This window comes from Lepidochelys kempii, chromosome 3 (assembly GCF_965140285.1).
Source record: "Lepidochelys kempii isolate rLepKem1 chromosome 3, rLepKem1.hap1, whole genome shotgun sequence".
Taxonomy (NCBI): Eukaryota; Metazoa; Chordata; order Testudines; family Cheloniidae; genus Lepidochelys; species Lepidochelys kempii.
The window spans coordinates 29,947,405-29,968,855 of record NC_136382.1 but is presented as its reverse complement, the minus strand read 5'-3'; the positions used below and the strand labels follow the sequence as shown (position 1 = coordinate 29,968,855).

Genomic DNA, 21,451 nt, shown 5'->3' with positions numbered 1-21,451 from the left:
CAAAGTGCTGTTCTGTAACTCCCCATGTGGACAATGAGGGAGTCAACTAAAAGTGTCTTAATTTGTGGCACCATAGTCCTCTTCAAGTAGAACTATATTGACAGGAACTAGGAATCTTTTAGTTCACGCCTGCAATGTCCACACCTGGGAGTTACAGACAAGCATTTTGGTGTGCACTGCTTTCCAAACCCCCATGCTCTATCCTGGAGTGCAGTGTAGACGTAGCCTGTTTTCTGGGTTTTTTTTGCCTAATTTACAATTAGATTTTTTTGTACACACACACACACAAGCAAGTAAAGACCACAGAATTTGCACCTGTTTTTCTTTTGCTTCACTTACTATATTCTTCCCCAAACAGTCATTTTATTGACATGTCTTTAAAGATTTCCAAAACATATTCATGTATGCAGATTTGTGTCACCACTCTTCAATGAGCTGAAATACTGTTGGCTGAGAACTTTAGCAAACGAGGGCAGAGGTCCTCCTGTTGTTGTGAATGTATGTTTTAATAGTCAGCAGAGCTGTACTGTATTTTGATTGGTTCATATCGATCACCTTCCTTTTCTCAGAAATAGTATTGCATAGTGCACAACTGTAGTGAGAGAAATACATTACATGAGCTGGAACTCTCATTAGACTGTGGGCTTCCTCCTCCTCCTTGCTTCCCAGATTTTGGCTCGGCTTATTTTCAAGTTTTTAAGTTTTCCCAGGTTCTCACCCGATATTTTTTATAATTTTTGTACTTTCCTTTTTCAAAAATGTTGAGATTTGGTTTTAATCATCTAGTATTATTTATACAGTATTTAAATAATAAACAATACTTACATCTCTATAGTACCTTCCATCCAAGGAACTCAAAGCTCCTTGCAAACATTAATAAACTCATTTTAATGCTACCACTCTGATTTGATACTTTCACTTGTCTAAAATTTTTTTGTTTCCCTCTAGCTCCAAAAATGGCTTGTTACTACCCTTCCAAACTTTCCACACAGTCAAGTTCTAAACACTTCTGGACATACTCTATTGCAGGAAAATAGGATTAATTAAGCAAAGTAATTAACAATTATTGTATCTATTTACAGCAGTTATACTGTACTTTTAAGCAGTTTGCCTTCTGGTGTCTAGTCGCAGCATAGTGAGAACATAAGAGTCCTAAACTTCACCATTGTGACAGATGGTTTTTCTTAGCTCTACACTATGTAGAGGATTTTAAGTCCAAATTTGCATGTTTGTTTGATTTATTCAGTTATTCTGCCTGTGTTTGTAGCAATGGATTTTTCTCAGAATGGCACCTCAACTGCGATTTTTTCAGAAAAGTCTGAAGAAAATTGTTCAAGCTGATTTTGAGTTATAGAGCAATAAAAATTACCCTGAATATGGACCACTCAATAATAATTCCATAGTTAAGTTTGCTCCCAGAGTTCCAGTAAAAGCCCTATATTCATTACCATGATAACTTTGCATGGAATAGGTATTTTTGTGATTACTTTCAAGGTATACTAAAAATCTGGGGGACAGAGGGCATTGGAAAGTTTGAAGGCAATTGATCAAATAATTTTTAGCCACAGTTGCTTAAATATGACATTTAAATTGTGCAAAGTGGGTAATATTTTAAATTTCTCTAATTACCAAAAGCTTGATTGTAAAACTTGAGACCTTCAATACAGTTAAATAGCTCAGAAATCAAAAGCTAGTGAAACAAACAGGTTAATTCAAAATGAAAAAAGATATTAACAAAAATTAGGCTTGCGGTTTGATGCAGTGGCAAGTGCTTTACAATGCTTGCATCACCCAACAGATGGTTGAGAAAGCTCTTCATGACATGGCAAAACAAATTAAAATCTGCACTAAAAGCAGGGAACTACTAGTAGCGTGTAGCTTCTTGCCTGATGTTTCCTGAAAATATGCATCCGTTTCCTGAGTTCTTCTGAATCTAACAGTCTGTGAATAAGGGGTTGCCTGGGAAAGGGAATGGAGGTGGGAGTGAAAGAAGGAAAGGAAGGTTGTCCCAGATGGCATCAATGGAAAAGCAGAAGGACTTGGGGGCCGCACCCTTTGTTCCTAAATAAATAGGGAGGGATTAATTATTAGCACAGTTTTAAATGACCTGATTACTTCATGAATGAATCATTTTGTTTATTGCATCTATTGTCAGAAAAGTACTGAATTACTCAGTGTCAGTGTCCAGACGACATCATACAGTCACTACATTGCACTGATGTCTGAAACAGTTGAATCAGAAATTAGGGCTGAAAAGGCCTATTAGGTCATTTAGCCCATCCCTTGGCTAGTGCAGCATTATTTCCTACAGTATATGTACATACTTTCTCTAGTCTAATTTTAAATGTTTTAGCTGATAGGGTTTTCACCACATCTCCCAAAGAATATTTCTCAGTCTGAGATTTCCTAGTCTGAGATTTTATTAAGAAAAAAAAATCATGTATGTTTCCTTACAAAATATTGCTCCCTAGCTCCAAACTACATCCGCTCATGCTACCCTCAGTAAATATTCGCCTTCTTTTACACACTTCACTAGATCACCAAGTCACACTCAGAACCAGATGATGGGGTCCTTGTACACCTCTCTATAACGTGTAGGAAAAGAAGCTTCATGATCAAGGGGAATTTATATCTGAGTGACATAGGCTGGTGGTCTCATGCTGCCAGCACTAAAACATCCTTGGAATTTCTAAATATTGTAGATGAGAATTTCCCAACTCAGAAGGTGTTGCATCCAAATTGGGGGAATTTTATATTATATCTTGTCGCAACAGATAAAGAGGAACCGATTACAGAACTAAAAAATAATGGCTTGAGTCTTGATCACATTTATAATGTGCAAACATAATAAAGTCCATACAAGTTACATACATACTCGGTGTTTTAAAAAGGGGCCACTTTCACAAAGCTGAAAATAATTGTGAGCCAAATCAAATGGGAAGAAGAATTTAACCAGAAAAATGTGAATGATCATTGGGAATTGTTTAACACTTTGACATTTGGTTTCTTGGCTAGATTCTAATTTGGGTAGCTACATTCTGTGGTCTCAAAATCCCTCATGCAGTTTTGTGTGGCAGAGGACTGCAGTGTGGCTGGATAGCTTATGTGAACCACTGTCCTCTACTGGATGGAACAAACTATGGTCAGTTGAGAAATACATACCCTATAAATGGTTTGTTGGAAACATGAAGACGATAAACTGCAATTAGGATACCAAGTAGGGATTTTCTGTAGTCTTGGGAGAAACAGAACAAGAGTGTGAGATACATGGGAACACTGATAAGGGTCGATAGACAGGCCAGGAGGGAAGGGACATGGCCAGGATGTCTACAACCTAAGATCTACTGGATTCATTCCCTGGTTGGGAGGCGGGGAGGCATAAGAAACTGTGGTTACTAATATACCGTATGAACTGTCATATCTGGGGCCAGCTAAACAGGTGCTCTACTGACAGGCCAGAGGGAACATCACTACCAGACCAAAGTGAATAGGAAAACTGTCTTTTTAAAATTCTACCAGCAACCAGACAAAGTGTTCCAGCAGCTTGTCCCACCCCCATTATTCCTAGCTCAAATCTGGCCCATTACCTCATACGTGCCTCCAGCACGTTTATACAGCACTATGGAAACAGGTGCAATCGACAAAACGACAAAGGGCTCCATTCACAAAATTAAAGGCTTGTTCACGTTTCCCTTGTGTGAAACAAAGCCTCCTGCTGTTTCGCTCCTGATCCCATGCACAGACTCAGCAAGTGCTAAAACCCGTGCCCAGATTCACATGAAAAACAGATGAATATAGAGAAATGCCCCTTTTCTTATTTTACATGCCCCAGCAAGCTTCCATAAGGCATTTGTGCTTTGCCTATGATAAAATTTACTAGAGACTGAATATATAAACAAACAGTGCACTGTGTTATTTCAAGAACAGTACAACTAAGTATCGGCATTACAGTGATGAATTCTTTTGTTACATCAGGATGCTATGGTGCTTGGGGATGTCACAAACCTCTCAAGCTTGTAAACATAAACACGGATCTAGGTTTAGCTCAGCTGTTTGGCCTGTTTGACCAGAGTGTATGTCCCTAAGTCACCTGATATTTCTCAAGATGTCTTGTTTTTCCTTCTACAATCTTAAAGGCACTGGCTCAAAATCACCCCCTGGTGTAACTGCACTGATGCCAAGGGAATTGCAGCAGGGATGAATTTGGTCCACACTGTTTATAAAATAGCACAGGGAAAATAAATGTATTCTCCAGATTGGCTACATAAGGCCAGATCCTCTGCTGGTGTAAATTGATATGGTTCTGTTGACTTCAGTAGTATTACACCAGCTTACACCTGTGGAGGTTCTAGTCCAGAACCTGTATATAAAAGGTTTGACGATTACTGTGTTTAGAAACAGCCCGGTTCACTTATTTGCACCAACTGACTTGAAGAAAATAACCTTTTCTGAGATGATCTGTTTCATGTAGTTATTTGTCATTTTCACCCTACTCCACCTCACCAAGGTCACTTTGTCCCCCTTCCTCAGATCGGCTCTGCTGTGGGAGTTCTTCCTGCCTTCCACTGGCTAATCCTCACTCTTGCCAGTGGCTCTGCAGCTCTTTCTTCTCTGTACTCCCCAAAGTTTCCAGGAAGGGATAGCTGCATTTTGTGTGTATGTGTGTGAATGGAGGCGTATGAGTGTGTGCATGTTGGGGGATGGGGGAGGGGCGGGGGGCGGGGAAGGATCCCTGAGAGCTGGAAAGCTGTAAAATTGTTTTTAAAGTTATTGACAGACAGGTGAGCCATGGGCAAAAGGTTTATAAAGATTTTAAATGCTATAGTACCAGGTACGCGTACAGTACATCCGGCTCACTCATTTCCTGTGCTGCCCTGTATACCTGGTATGTAGTAGCATTCTATTGACGCCACTGTTTAAAATGGTAGCCAAGAAACAAGCAGATGGATGTAGCAGGGAAGGTGTTAAGCCTGACAATTTAGCTGCATCTTCAAAATCACTGTATAACCAAAATGGTTTGGGGAGGATGAGGAAATGCTGACTATCACACGCGAATAGATGTGTCATTCACAGACGTTTTAGTGAGCCATTTGAGCATTTTCTATCTGAGTGACTAATGCAGTGTCATGAAAGAGGAGGAAGGTTGACAAAATGAATTAAAATCTGGCCTAAGGGCAGGGAACTACTAGTAGATGGACACATTTCAAAGAACTAGGTATCTGATTTTATTGCTATGAAAATATGTAGGGATGTATTAAATATTGGTAGTTTCCTGCATGCTATATGGCATAAGCAGGACATCACCTATGTTACATATAGCATCCTTCCTACTCTTATTTTCCCCCACCTATAACACTCTTCTGATATAAATCTGCTTTGAAAACAATGACTAGAGGGAATGTTGTTGGATCCCCATGGAAGAACAGAGGTCAAGGGTTCCTGCCCCACACCACCATATCTGCCTATCTGTAGACTTTCCTTTTGAACAAGGACTGCACTACAGTTATCCTTGACTTTGTCACCTGGAGATTGGATTACTGCAATATTCTTTACATAGGACTAGGTGTTAAAGCCATTCAGCTGCACCATTGTAGTGGATGGCAGGATGAGGGCCACCAGGACAAATTCTGCTTTGTCACACCTCTAGTACTCCACAGAGTATTTATAGATTTCTCTCATGTCCATTAATCAATTTATCCTCACAACATACCAGTTGACAGGGGAGAGTTATTGCCTTTTCACAGGTCGGGAACTGAAAGATGGAGAGATCATGGCAAGCCCCTGGTCACAGAGGAATTCAGAGGAGGAGCTGGAAACAGAACCCTGATCTCTTGTGTCCCATTTTGCTGCCTTAAGCACAAAATCACTCTTCTTTGTCTGAAATCAAGAGAATTACCATGGATTTACTCTGGTGTAGCTGAAGACAGAATCTGATGCATCATATCTTCTTTAAAATCATTCTTATTTCTATCTATTTCATTTTCTCAGCCTATTGAAAGCTAGGTGGTGGGTTTATATCTTGACAAAGAGGGGAGCCAACAAGATTCCACTTGGCAGATGCGAAATTTCCCCACTAGTGGCGGTGCTGAATAATAATAATAATAATAAAATCTTTGCTTTAGTGTTGCTTTTGAAATGTAAGCTGGCTGGGATATAAGCCAAGCATTTTTTATGTTTGATTAAATCTTTGGACCTAGATATCAAATAATACTCAACCACAATATTAAGCTACATGATTTTCGTATCTGAAAGTTACATTATTTGCTTGGACTTTTAAACGGATTGTCAACTGGTATTGAACTGTGCCCTTAAACTAGAGGCGGGGATCCCAGACTGCCACGTGATTGATACATCTGTATACACAGAATGTTTTCAGGACTGTGCCTACTTCATGTTTTTCATAGGATTTGAATTGGAAGGCAGTTGGTACTATTGTATGTACTATGTTGTACTCACTTGATTGCAACATACTGTTGACTTCTACTAATGAACAATTATGTTTGCCAGTGGCAATTCCTGCTACAGGGGTTCTGAAATGTGTTTACTTCATGGCTTGTCTAACTTATTAAGAACATTTTTTTTTAACATTACTGCTGGTAAAAAGCACTAACCCATTAATAAGTACAGACATTTTTTTATTTTAAAAATAATTAAACTCAACTGAACAGTGTTTTTAAGCTATTTAGGCCCCAGACTAGTCCAGTAGGTTCAGGGCAGAGAAAGAGGACAGTAGGGGTGGATAAATATGCATGATTCAGGAACCACCCCTTGTATACTTGGTCCTGGGTTCTGGGTCACGAAGCAGGCAGCCCCGTGCAAGCCACCGGCCTTCCCTCCCTGGTCCCACCCGAGCCCCTAATGCACTCAGACATGCAAGCAACTTCTCTGGAATGGGCTACATGTGGAGGTGGCAATCTGCCACCCCAAAATTTCTCAGCTTTTGCAGAACTCAGTTCAGTGGCATGAGCCTTGTAGCCTAGCCCTATGGAGGCACAAACTGATCCACCACTTCACACAGCATGTAACCTTCTGGAGAATGGGGAAATAGGGCAGGGAGAGCTACGAAACAAGAGTGAAAAGAAAGTAACACCCCGAGATCACTTAAAAAAACCCAGAGAAGAAAAAGCTTGAGAAGGAAAAAAGAACTGTAGCAAAGGGGAGGGAAAGAAAATCAAGAGAGATGGCAGAAACTTTGTCCAGAAAAGGCAGTAGAAGGACACAGGGCATGGCCTCCCTGCCAATGCCTCTCAAACAGGGACAGGGCTCCACTAGACCAAGTCTGAACTCCCCCTCTCACAGGGGGCAATTATGAAGTTCACTAAGGTTTCAGAGTAACAGCCGTGTTAGTCTGTATTCGCAAAAAGAAAAGGAGTACTTGTGGCACCTTAGAGACTAACCAATTTATCTGAGCATAAGCTTTTGTGAGCTATAGCTCACGTCATCCAATGAAGTGAACTGTAGCTCACGAAAGCTTATGCTCAGATAAATTGGTTAGTCTCTAAGGTGCCACAAGTACTCCTTTTCTTTTTGCGAAGTTCACTAAAATTACTTATATTAGTATTCTCCATTCATTCAAAAGCATCATCAGCCAAATCAAGAATGGGTTTTATAGCTTCATCTTCTTTTGTCTATAATACATGTTTTTTTTAATTCCCTGATTTTTGTATTAGATGCTGAGCTGGGTCTTTTAATCTTTACATGCTGTTTAAAAAAACCTTCTCTTTCCTATCATCTTGTATAGTGTTTACACAGCATCAGGAGGAGAAGGCAGGCTTTATAGTTAAGGTGCAGGGACTGGTTGTTGAGAGATCTGCTTCTACTTCTGAAACAGACTTTCTGTGTAGCCTCGGGTAAATTATTTAATCTCTCTGTGCTTCAGTTTCATCACGTGGAAAATGAGGTTAATGAGGTTAATACTACTTACTGACCTCACATGGATGTTCTGGGGTTCAGTACATTGATGCGAGAACATCATGTTGTAATCCTTAAATAGACGATTCCTCTGGAAGTGCAAGGTAGTATTATACACACCAAAGAGCTATTTGCCGAGCCACCACCTTCTCATCACTCAGATCCCTTCTAAAACTCACTTTCTATGTGGAGCAGGGTTCACTTGGAGGCCAGCAGGTCTAGTGGGCAGGCTGCGGCTTGTCTTTCTACCCACAAAGTCCTGGGATGGACTTGCCTGATGGTCAGTGGGCCCAGCAGTCAAACTGCAGTCCGTTGTTCCCCAAATGGAGGGGGAGGGGAAGGAAGAGGGACCCAGACTCTACCATTCCACCAGGTCCCAGCTCAAGGCCCAAGGGGGAGAGGGCATGGAGTGTCTCAGACGCCTCTTTCTGGTGCACCTGACCAGCTCTCCCTGGGCCACTTCCTATCCGCCGCCCTCCGCCTTCAGTTTGGGGCGTTGTTGTAGCCGTCATCCCTCACAACAGGGAGTGTGGGAGGGGAAAGTGTCAGGCCCCCTACTCTCCTGGTTGGGATCTTACCCACAGCCCAAACCCTTCCCCTGTGCTCACTGTCCCCAGAAGCTGCAAATGGACTACCTCCCTTCCAACAGCTTCTCCTTCACTTTCCCTGCTCCCGGTCACCCACAGGCTGTGTTATCCAAATATATGTATCTATCTATAATGTGTTTGTAATACCCATACATGTTTAATGGAATCTTTAAGAATGGCACCTACCCAGAATTGGGTGAACTTTTACTGTGACTCTTGTTCTTCTGTCTCTGATTCCCCCTATTGTTGTTTTTACTTGCGTAGGCATGTCCAAATTAGGTTCTTTAGGACAGGAATCATGTCATGCCTTTTTATTTGCTCTGGAAGGTTCCTAGCACACTTTTGGGCGTTGTATAACGAAATAATGTTATTAAAGGGTAATATTAATTTTTTTGAAAGCATTCATGCGTCAGAAGCTTGCGAATTTGAATGTTTGCAGAACACACAAAGGCTGCAAACTCGGCTATGTTTGATTTTGAATTAATATTGATGGAAAAATGTTGTAAAGGATTTGCTCAGCTTCAGTTAACACCACATTTATGGATCCCATATGATTAGTGCCTTTCCTTCCAGTCCCTTTTCCCTTCTTTTTTTAGTGGATTCCCTCATTTCTATTAATCTCTTTCAAAGTGGGAGGCTTTTAAATATTTTGATTACGTTTTAATTCATTGTATCATGTTTTGCTGTAGTGTGCTTTATACATGAAATGATTATTTTCTACACTAATTTAAAAATATTACTCCTGCAGAAGAAGTCCAAGCTACAGATGCTGTTTGCAACCCTAAGACTCTGAGTCTGCAAATGCTAACATATCTGCTTAAGTTTACACAGTATGAGACGTACCATCATAGTTTTGCCACTGCCACCAATGGGGTCAGGATTTCACCTACAGTCCATAAAGTTAAGTGAATACATCAATCCTTGTAGGATCAGGGGCTAAGTTTATTGAACCACACTAATGCTTACGCTGATCAAAGCCCTGAAGGACTAAATGTGAGTTCTTTCCTTGTTTTTTGTTTTTTTTTTTATTACGTGTGCCAACCTACCAAGACAATGAAGAGTGGACCAAGACAGGGAGAAAACTATGAACTGTGGAATAAGCAGCAATCCAACACATCAGCTGAATAAACATTAACAACATTTTTGCATTTGATCTTTAGGACATGTAGGGCTAAATGCCATGGATGGATGCCTAGATGATGGGGGGGGGGCGGTGAGCTAGGGTGCCAGGAACCTTTCCCACTCTCTTGTATTCCTGTGCTGGGGCTAGACACAGTCCTCGGGTTCAATTCTGTGCTGCACCTCCTGGAGGCACAGAACACAAGGTGCAACCCTGGGGGATGAGGGGCAGAGATGGCTTTACATCACCTTTGCACCCTCTGGTTTCTGGGCTGCTCCAAGGGGACTGAAATACCTATGGCAGTCCTATGCTGTGCCTGCTTTGGGGGAATTCTTCCTTGCCCCCTTGGGGTGCATTAGTGGCCCCTATATTCTGCCAGAGCAGTGAATGTGGGCTGGGTTGGAGGAACGAATCTGTTCCCTATTGTCCTCAAATGGGATGCAAAAGCAAAGCATGTGGGTTCACAGCTTGGCCTCTACCCTTTGCACTGGCCAGAGCACCCTACAAAAGAGTAGGGTGTCTGATTAGGCCAGAGGTCCAGTGCTCCCAGGTACTCTGACTTGTGTGGCACATTGCCATTGTACACTGGTTGCGAAAATGGACTTCTAGAGCTAGGGAAAAAAGCAGAAGTTTTTGAAACTTGTTTTCAATGTAGCTAAAAGGTTATAATGGACACGATGGCAACATAAGTGTCTTACACCCCATGAAAGATGCAGGAGGAGACGTGTATTACAGCAGAGAGACTCCAAAGAGAGTTCGTTGATGCACGGATGTGCCAACCCATTTTAATTGCTAAGTTTTATTTCTCACCATTTCTCTTTGTTTATTTTCTTTTAGATTCCACTGATGAGGGATCCTGGCTGGATCCGAAACGTTTGGACTCGTAACTTGAACGTGAGTGTGATTTCAATTGTTACCGCTATTTATTTTAACTGTAGTACCTACAGGTGGGGCTGGTGCTGGGCCTTGTGTGGCTCAGTCTGCAGTAAGATGCACAGGCCCACATTCAGCTCCTGCCCCAGCTTCCATTATCCCAACACCCCATATCCCAACATAGCTGTCTGCATGAGATACCAACACCGCCATACTGGTTGGTGAGGCTGTGCAAAAACGGGTGACCCCCTAATGTGGTTGTCACTAGCAGGGGAGGGGAAAATGGCAGCAGCAGGGAAACTTTGAAGAACTTGCCCTGAGAGAGGAGAATAGAATCAGACACGAGAACCATTGAACAGGGATGATGTGGGGAGAGTTCCACTTCACAGGCGTGGTCAGGGCCACCATTGCATTGCCATTACAAGGAGCGATCCGTTAAAACAGGAAGATCGAGGCAACAACGGAAGAATTCTGTCAGTGTCTTTCGAATATATTTCTTAAGAAAAATAAAATGCTGCTGGGAAATACTCTCACTGTGGTTGAGGGGCAGGAAGCTTAGAGGCAGGACTGTCTGAAATCTGGTATGGGAAGTCCATGACCCAGAGCTACTAGGGAACAACTCTGCTCTCGGGTGTTGTGGCTGACTCATCTTTGTCTCACGATGCCCCTTCTGTGCAGGCCAGATGGCTTGTACAGCCCAGCAGCCTTTTTGTTTAGACAGGACAGATTGGGGTCAGGATTTCAATTTACACCAGTTGATGATTTAGCCCTATATGTTTAATCTGGGATTGACAATGGAATGAAGATGCTGTGGACAGGTGGATGACTGGAATAGACAGAAAGAAAGCTTAAGGTGGACCAGAGCTGGAATGGGTTAGATTTGGACCTTCATCTCAGTGGATGAGCTAGGTAAACAAAGCAATGACCTGGGAATCCAAAACTCCTGCAGAACAAGTCAGGAAAAGAGCTCAGATGCTAGAGAGAAGCTCAGACGATACTGTAGCTTCTGGAAATCAGATTACTGGTAACTAAAGAAAGTCTGAATCAATGCTCCAGATCTAACCTCTTCACCCCAAAAGTGAAGTAAGTTTCTGGAAAAATGTGGATCTGCAGCCAGATGAGATTCCAAACCTTCCAACACAATCTCACCTGCACTTGTGATATGCACCCATATTCAGTGGTGAGCTGGAGCCGGTTCGCACCGGTTCGCATGAACCAGTTGTTAAATTTTGAAGCTGGTTTAGAACCAGTTGTTAAAGGGGTGGGCAAACTCCAGCCCGCAGGACTGTCCTGTCCGGCCTGCCTGAGCTCTCAGCTGGGGAGGCTCCCCTGAGAATCCCTTTTTAATTTTTACTCAACTGGCGGCACTCCGGGTCTTTGGTGGCTGGTTCTTCACTCGCTCCAGGTCTTTGGCGGCACTTCGGCGGCGGGTCCTTCAGTACTGCCGAAGAGCCGGAGCGACTGAAAGACCTGCCGCCGAAGTGCCGCCGAAGACCCAGAGTGACTGAAGGAACCAGTTCTTCAGCTTTTGGCAGCTCATCACTGCCCATATTTGTTTGGTCTATAAGAATGGAGAATTTATTTCTGCTATTCTGCACACTGAAATACTGTACTCCAAGTGTAGTTATCAATGGTTTGCTGTCAAACTGGGAGAGAATATCTAGTGAGGTCCCACAAGGGTCAGTCCAGTACTATTCAATATTTTAATTATTGACTTGGATAATGGAGTGCAAAGCATAAAATTTGCAGATGATATAAAGCTGGGAGGGGTTGCAAGCACTTTGCAGGACAGGATTAGAATTAAAAATGACCCTGGTAAATTGGAGAATTGGTCTGAATTCAACAAGATGAAATTCAATCAAGACAAATGCAAAGTACTTTACTTAGGAAGGAAAAATCAAATGCAACTACAAAATAGGGGATAACTGGCTAGTTTGTAGTACCGCAGAAAAGGATCTGGGGGTTATAGTGGATCACAAATTGAAGATCAGTCAACAATATGATGCTTTTGCAAAAACGGCTATCATCATTCTGGAGTGTATTAACAGAGTGTTGTAGGTAAGACACAGGAGGGAATTGTCCTGCTCTACTCGGCACTGGTGAGGCCTCAACTGGAGTACTGTGTTCAGTTCTGGGCACCACACTTAAAGATGTGGACAAACTGGAGAGGAGAGCTACAAAAATGATAAAAGGTTAAAAAATCCTGGGCATGTTTAGTCTTGAGAAAAGAAGACTGCAGGCGGGCATACCTGATAACAGTCTTCAAATATGCGAAGGGCTGATTAATTGTTCTCCATGTCCACTGTAGGTAGTCTAGGAAGTAATGGGCTTAATCTGCAGCAAGGGAGATTTGGTTAGAAAAACTTCCTAACTATAAATGTAGATAAGCTCCAGAATAGGCTTCCAAGGGAGATTGTAGAATCCTCGTCATTGGAGGTGTTTAAGAATAGGCTGGACAAACATCTGTCAGGGATGGTCAAAGTTTACTTGTTCCTGCCTTAGCACAGGGGGCTGGACTTGATGACTTCTCGAGGTCTGTTCCAGCCCTACGTTTCTATAATTATGTAGTATTGGAATACATTATGAATGTATGTTTTGTCTGAGTTAGATTTTGATTTCCTCTTTCTTTGGTATCATTGTTGTTCCATATAGCTAGACTCCTCACCTTTTGTCCTGTGTACTACTGGAATGTTATATATAGCAAAATGGAACAGAAGGGGAGAAGTGGTCTTTTAAGAATAGCTGCCTTCTAAATGTTGCATTGAAATGAAATAATAGGAGATTAGGAAACCCCACTCTGCTCTAGGAAACAGAGGATCTCAAAACATTTGACACACAAAAAATCACTCTGTACACTAAAGTGCACCTGATCCTGGAATGAGACATGTCATCTGCTTAAAAGCACACCACGACGCTACCCAATGTCTTGGAACAGGAAGGGAAGAACACAATATACAATTGGATTCACAAGGGGAGTTAAGGTAAACAGAATTAAATGAGTCAAATTGTAATTTGGCCCAGGCCCCTGTGCAGTCATTGGATTACATGATTCCATCCACACCGGAGAATATTTCAATGAAAATTCTGAGAAGGAGCTGGGCTGTCATCTATGGTTGTAGGGGACTGACATCTGCTATCACCATTCTGAGTACTTAGGAAGCTTTGTTTTGTTATGACCATATAGCAGAATGTGAGTGTGATGGGGAAAACCTGGATGTCCAAAAAGTGTAGCTCAGAGGCAGTCATGTATGCTGTCATGACTCTGAGCTATCTGTGGATAAGATTTTGTTTGTTTATTCTATTAATTTTATTTTCTTTCTGTTTTCTGAGAAGGCCTTTGTGTTATTCTGGTGCTCTAGAGGTAGATACTTCTGCATCTGTTTCTTGTTTTTCTATTGTTTTATCAATGTGGTGTTAAATACAGAAACATGCATTTTTAAAGTAACTTGTACAAAATATTCAAAATAGTGGGCCAGATCCTCAGCTGATGTAAATCAGCAGAACTTGACTTGTGTCAGTGGAGCTATGCTGATTTGCATGAACTAAGAATCTGGCTCAAACATTTTTAGATTGTTAGCTCTTCAGCATAGAGACTATCTTTATTTATATGTGATGTAGAGTGCTGATCATACTGGCAGCGCTAAGCAAGTAATATTAAAACAAGCTTATCTTCTATAACTAAAATCAAGTTCTTAAGGACAAAGAGTTGTTCCTAGCTGGTAGATTTACATGGGAACCAAGGGAAGTGCAGCAGGAATGGAAACAAGTCTCTGATAAGCTTCCAATTATTTCATAGTGTAAATGAGGGGTGGCCAACCTAAGCCTGAGAAGGAGCCAGAATTTACCAATGTAATATGTCAGCAGCTCTCCATCAGCTCCCCCACTCTGCTCCCAGTGCCTCCCGCCCACTGGCAGCCCCGCCTATCAGTGCCTCCCCCTCCTTCCCCGCGCCTCCGATTAGCTGTTTTGTGGCATGGAGAGGGCTCTGGGGGGGAAGGGGAAGAGTGAGGGCATAGCAGGTTCAGGGAATGGGGTGGGAAGGGGTGGAGTGGGGTTAGGCCTTGTGGCAGAGCCAGGGGTTGAGCAGTGAGCACCCCCAGCACATTGGAAAATGGGCCCCTGTAGTTCCAGCCCCGCAGTTGGTACCTATACAAGGAGCTGCATATTAACTTCTGAAGAGCCACACGTGGCTCCAGAGCCACACGTTGGCCACCCCTGGTTTAAATGAATCATGTAAAATGGATCAAACTGAACGTTTGTTGCATAGAGAGAGCCAAAGCCTTCCCTGGCATAGTTCCACTAAAGAAAATGATTCCAGTGTTGTCATAAATATAAAGGGAAGGGTAAACCCCTTTGAAATCCCTCCTGGCCAGGGGAAAGCTCCTCTCACCTGTAAAGGGTTAAGAAGCTAAAGGTAACCTCGCTGGCACCTGACCAAAATGACCAATGAGGAGACAAGATACTTTCAAAAGCTGGGAGGAGGGAGAGAAACAAAGGGTCTGTGTCTGTCTATATGCTGGTCTTTGCCGGGGATAGACCAGGAATGGAGTCTTAGAACTTTTAGTAAGTAATCTAGCTAGGTATGTGTTAGATGATGATTTCTTTAAATGGCTGAGAAAAGAATTGTGCTGAATAGAATAACTATTTCTGTCTGTGTATCTTTTTTGTAACTTAAGGTTTTGCCTAGAGGGGTTCTCTATGTTTTTGAATCTAATTACCCTGTAAGATATCTACCATCCTGATTTTACAGGGGGGATTTCTTTATTTCTATTTACTTCTATTTTTTATTAAAAGTCTTCTTGTAAAAAACTGAATGCTTTTTCATTGTTCTCAGATCCAAGGGTTTGGGTCTGTGGTCACCTATGCAAATTGGTGAGGCTTTTTATCCAACATTTCCCAGGAAAGGGGGGGTGCAAGTGTTGGGAGGATTGTTCATTGTTCTTAAGATCCAAGGGTCTGGGTCTGTAGTCACCTAGGCAAATTGGTCAGGCTTTTTACCAAACCTTGTCCAGGAAGTGGGGTGCAAGGTTTTGGGAAGTATTTTGGGGGGAAGGACGCGTCCAAACAGCTCTTCCCCAGTAACCAGTATTAGTTTGGTGGTGGTAGCGTCCAGTCCAAGGACAACGGGTGGAATATTTTGTACCTTGGGGAAGTTTTGACCTAAGCTGGTAAAGATAAGCTTAGGAGGTTTTTCATGCAGGTCCCCACATCTGTACCCTAGAGTTCAGAGTGGGGGAGGAACCTTGACAAGTGTACTTTCTGAGAAAAATGCTTGCACATCAGAATAAACACCCTCAAACTCATTGGCATCAGTGGTAAATATTTTCCCATTCCTCACTAAGAATGTTGACATCCATATTCTTTATTTTTGTGTCTACGTGCAAGTGCTTGCAATTACTTTTTAATTATGTACTGAATTAAATAGACCCAGAGCCAATTATGCCTGACCCTTGTGGGGAAGCTTTTTCCTCATTGCATAGCCTTTTTCTTTATTGCACAGCAGGCAGAATTGCAGTTCTTGGAAAATTCCTAGGGGGTCCTGGAGGGTAAAATGGGGAGAAAATGGGGACATGTTCCCCCCCAGACCAGCCCTCTGTAGTCCTCTCCCTGGATCAGAGTCACTGCACACTGCCCCTTTACTATGGACTATCTTCTCCAGAAGATGTTGTGGTGATGAGGAGGTTTAAAGACCAATGAGCTGCCACCTATAGGTCTTCTAAATTAATACACTGTGGGATTGAGAGCCTGAGTCCTCTTCCACTCTTTTCTCCCATCATAACCCGGAGACAAGGTCTCTGGGCGGGGCTCTCTTTTCTTTCTTCCTCTCTCCCTCAGGATGTGTCCCCAGCTGTGAAGGCCTCTTCTTCCCTCTCACCTGAGGAGATGGGGTCCTCTAAGAGAGGTTTCTCTTCTCCCATTCTGACTTTGAAGACTCTGGACAGGGCTCTAGGAAGTTGGGGGCCTGAGAGCCAGCTGGATGAGTGGGGAATTATTTGTTGTGAGACAGAGAAAAGATCAAGAGGCCCTCTTGGCAAGAGGTGATATGTTCTTAATAGTTGCCAGATGAAGGAGCAGATTTGCTGTTTATGCCAATGAACTAGAGGGGACAGGAGCTTGCTGAGGAGAGAAGAAGGATCTGTTATGGAGCACGTTGGAGATGTGGATGAAGGGCTGCAGGGCTTAGTGGGGTAATTGTCTAAAGTTTATCCACATCAAAGCAACTGAGCTTCCCCAAACACTCTGCCTGTTTAGAATGCTGGTGCTGGTTTACTGCCAGCTGTTACTGAGTTGTTTGCAATATTGATCTTAGGGTTCTGGGTGCAGTTATGTCTTTGTCTGTGGTGAGTGTGGTTGGCTCTTTGCTCTCAAAGGCATAGTCAGAAGGTGAATGATGGGGCTTATGTGTTTTTAGTCTTATTTTTATCACGTTCCTAGGAGATGGGCAAGTATTACAAAGAGGAGGTATTGTATCAGTATTATGATCACAAATAGAGCTGGTTGGGAATTTTCCATTAGAATTATTTTTTGATGGAAAATGCAGTTTCTCTGCAAAATTGAAATTTTTTATGCAAAAAATTGTATGTTGCAGATTTTTTAAAAAATTTCCCCTGGGAAAACTGATATAGCATATTTTGTTTTGGGTCAGTTTGACCTAATTGAAATATTTCAGTTTGCTGAACTGACCCAAAACATTTCACTTAGAATCTGTTCAACATTAAAACGCATTTCTCTATGGTGGCACATTGCCTTATAGGAGTTGTTTGAATATATGATGGCCCTTTCTTTCCTGTGGGCCAGGCTTCGTGGCCAGATTACATTTCCTATGGTGCAACACAGTCTCCCACCCCGACCTAGAGACATAGTGCATCAAATATTTCCAAATTAAAATTTTTCTGAAAGTTTTGTTCTGTGAAAAAAAACTTGATATTTCAACTTTGTCCCAATTCAAATGCTGAAATTCTGGAATTTCCAGTGGTATGAAAATTCTGATTTTTTTTGCTCAATTCTAGTCACATGTGAGCAAGAAAAGCTAGGAAAGGGTAAAGTTCTCTATATTCCTATAACCTGTGGGTTTAGCATCAACAGTTGGATTTCTAAAATCAAAACATGACAATGGGGTTTCTGCAATAACAAAGCCAAGTCTGGCTTGCCCCACCTCTGCTTTTTAGACTAGATAGAATTGGTAGACAGTGTCCCAGTACATTCTATCCAATCACCTTTTCTCCAGTTGCTGAACTGCATAGATAAATTCAGGGAACTCTGTGCTGCAGATATAACCTGAAGTCACCAGTGACTGTTAGAAACTAAGCAAGTCTCCAAGCTAAAGCGGGAGATTGAACATGTCTGGACAAGAACAAATTAGAAAAGGTCTTTAGTTGTCTTTTAGTTGATTCCTCAGAATTAGTGAAGAGCTGTTGACTCCACCTATTGTTCCATGTCTGAGATTTGGATGACCTAATTCTGTGTCTGAACCATGTGTAGACTTGTTTCTAGGAGTGCAGCATAATTCTGATAATTATCTTATTCAATAATCATAGGTTTTCTAAAACATATGACCTCAGGAACAGTAGGATGAAGCTAGCTTTGATCTCAGGCAGGACCAAAAAGAAAAGACCAGATATTTAGGCCTAAGATCCTTTTTCATGCGAATACGTTTTCACAAAATGGATAAATAGCCTGTAGAACACACTGCTGCCGGATTTCACTGAGGCAAATTACAGAGGAATCTTGATTTTACGGACGCAAGTTTTACGAACAACCAGTTATATGAACCATTTTTCCCAATTGGGAAAAAATGATCACACAATGAAAGTGAGATTGATAAAGAAGAAGTCAATATAACTACGCATTCTGATACCCTCAATGCTTTGGAAATTGCTTGGCAATGGTTTGAAGGACAAAAAGAAAGCAATGATGTTCACCATCTGGCAATGTATGCACCAGACCTGCTGTAATTTTGAGATGTTCAGCATTGTGAAATTTTTGATTTTTATGAACTCCTCAAACCCCAATTAGTTTGTAAAATAAGGGTTCTACGGTATCCCTAAACTCCCTAATGCAGGGTTTCTTGCACCAGTGTCTGAAACATCTGGTTCTGACACTGTCAATGACAAGATATTGGACTAGATCAACTTCTAATCTATATCCAGCTGCAAAAGCCAGTTATGACAGCTCAGTAGAACCTCCGTATCATCCCTGGGCTTAGGGGAGGAGTATGGGAATGATGTCAGACTACAGGAGATTTGGGGTAGGAAAGACTGTGGCCAGAGCAGACCTGCAACCTGGATATTCCGTGCCTCTGCAAACCCCCACTGAAGCAAGGGTGAGGATTGCTCTAGCCTACACCAGTGGGTGCATTGATCCCCACATCCAGTGAAGAAGGAAGCTTCAAGCTACCTAATCTTTCCCCCTGTGCTGGGGCAGGGATGAAGCAGACTTTTCTTTGGAGTTGAAATCTCTCATATTTAGTCTCATGCCCTGAGGGGTGTGCGCGGTTATTTATTTATTTTCGATTGAGCAAAATTTCTTAAGATGTTTTTGTGTGAGGGAAAGGTGAAACCATGCACAACTGACAGAGGGCCAGACTGCCCCCACTCTCACAGTAAAAGTCATAAAAGAGGGCTGAGGATGAGGAAAGCTGTATGAAAGTCACATCTCCGAATTCTTCCCTGGACAAGGGTTTGTCATCCCTCCTTCAGGTCTCTTCACAAACCCAAGGAATCTTCAAGAGGCCCAGTAATCCTGCTATCCTTTCCTACCCCCTTAGACGGCAGGATGGTAAAAGCACCTGTGTCCTGTCTATACTACCGATCCTACCACTAGTGGCACACGTGCAATATACCTGACAAGCTCATTAGATGTCTGTTGTAGAAGAAGAAAGCCTGCTTCGCCCAGACATGGGCAAGCAATGGACAGAGCTAAGTCACTCTCCTAGATACTACTACACTTAGCATGCATGTCTGTGTACTCGACTGTATTAAGAAGCTAAGGAATGCTAGTGTTAGAGCAAAAGGCAAAAAAGGCTGGGAGTCTTACATTGTAAAACTCAGGGACGTCATTTGAAAGTCCCATTGGAGTTTTACCATTGACTTCAGTGGGAGCACTACTAGATCCTTAACAATGCACAGCCGATTACAATAGAAGAAAAGGTTGAATATACAAAAGACCTACGTGTTATCTTAAATTGGCTACTGCTGTTAAACTCTTGCCTACTACTAAAACGTGTTGAAAAGGGATATTGTTTTACATAATGATGATTTAAAACAGTGAACAAACCATGCACAGGTGACAGAAACTATTTGTCAGTCAGCTAAACAAAATATTAGAAGCAGCTGGGTAGGCTAATTCAGTGCCAGCAGCAGAACTGCCCAGTGAAATTGAGGGCATGAGAGAGATAAAAGCAGCAAGGTTCTCAGGGGAGTCAGTTATCAAATGTTACTTGCCCTCCAGCATTAAACCCACTATTCAAGAGGTGGGAGTAGACATGGGAAGAGTAAAGCAAATATTATACTCCTTGAAGTATAGTGTCTCTTTGTCTAACCCTGAAGGCCCACAAACAAAGGTTTGTACTGTTTTCTTGTAGCTTGTTTAATGAACAGTATAAATGTTGTTTTACTTTTGATTTGCTATGCTGTGCTTTCAAAATGTAGTATATCCAGGCATATGCTTCACTTTTCATGCATGGGATTAACACCTGTGAAAGAAACTTCCTTCACTTTGTTTGGCCAGAACAGCATTTGTGGAAGATGCCACATTGTTTCCTAAAAGAGGACTGAGATGACATTGCTAGATATGTACCCAATGGCTCTGATCTTGCATTCTTGAAAACCTCTATAGATGTCAATAGGTGTTTTGTCTGAGCGGGCACACCACTGGACTTATGAGCTCAGGAATATTGAGCTATGGTTGAAGAGAACAAACCAGAGCAATGCAATGCTTTGACTTTTATCAAGTCTCAGAAAGCGTTTGTAAGCATTCAGCTGCCACTTGTGTAACTTGGGCATTATTACTTACAGTGCTGAGACTCAGTTCATCCGTGGTGCAACTCCACTGATGCAAGTGGAATTACATCAGTGTTGATTTTTCATCTCTAATTTAAACATTCCTGTCAAGGTTCCTCCCCCACTCTGAACTCTAGGGTACAGATGTGGGGACCTGCATGAAAAACCTCCTAAGCTTATCTTTACCAGCTTAGGTCAAAACTTCCCCAAGGCACAAAATATTCCACCCGTTGTCCTTGGATTGGCCGCTACCACCACCAAACTAATACTGGTTACTGGGGAAGAGCTGTTTGGACGCATCCTTCCCCCCAAAATACTTCCCAAAACCTTGCACCCCACTTCCTGGACAAGGTTTGGTAAAAAGCCTCACCAATTTGCCTAGGTGATTACAGACCCAGACCCTTGGATCTTAAGAACAATGAACAATCCTCCCAACACTTGCACCCCCCCTTTCCTGGGAAATGTTGGATAAAAAGCCTCACCAATTTGCATAGGTGACCACAGACCCAAACCCTTGGATCTGAGAACAATGAAAAAGCATTCAGTTTTTTACAAGAAGACTTTTAATAAAAATAGAAGTAAATAGAAATAAAGAAATCCCCCCTGTAAAATCAGGATGGTAGATATCTTACAGGGTAATTAGTTTCAAAAACATAGAGAACCCCTCTAGGCAAAACCTTAAGTTACAAAAAAAGATACACAGACAGAAATAGTTATTCTATTCAGCACAGCTATTTTCTCAGCCATTTAAAGAAATCATAATCTAACACATACCTAGCTAGATTACTTACTAAAAGTTCTAAGACTCCATTCCTGGTCTATCCCCGGCAGAAAACCAGCATATAGACAGACACACAGACCCTTTGTTTCTCTCCCTCCTCCCAGCTTTTGAAAGTATCTTGTGTCCTCATTGGTCATGTGCCAGGGAGGTTACCTTTAGCTTCTTAACCCTTTACAGG

At 42.1% G+C, this 21,451-nt stretch overlaps 1 protein-coding gene across 4 annotated transcripts in view; it reads left to right on the top strand.

Moving 5' to 3' along the window:
* LPIN1 (lipin 1) overlaps positions 1-21,451 on the top strand; it is a 99,501-nt gene that overhangs the window by 8,835 nt on the left and 69,215 nt on the right. For all 4 annotated transcript variants that reach the window (XM_073335988.2, XR_012157923.2, XM_073335990.2 and 1 more), the window contains one exon: positions 10,456-10,512. In XM_073335988.2, the coding sequence (XP_073192089.1) occupies positions 10,456-10,512 (57 nt within the window). Of the gene's footprint in view, positions 1-10,455; positions 10,513-21,451 lie in introns of those variants that run through there.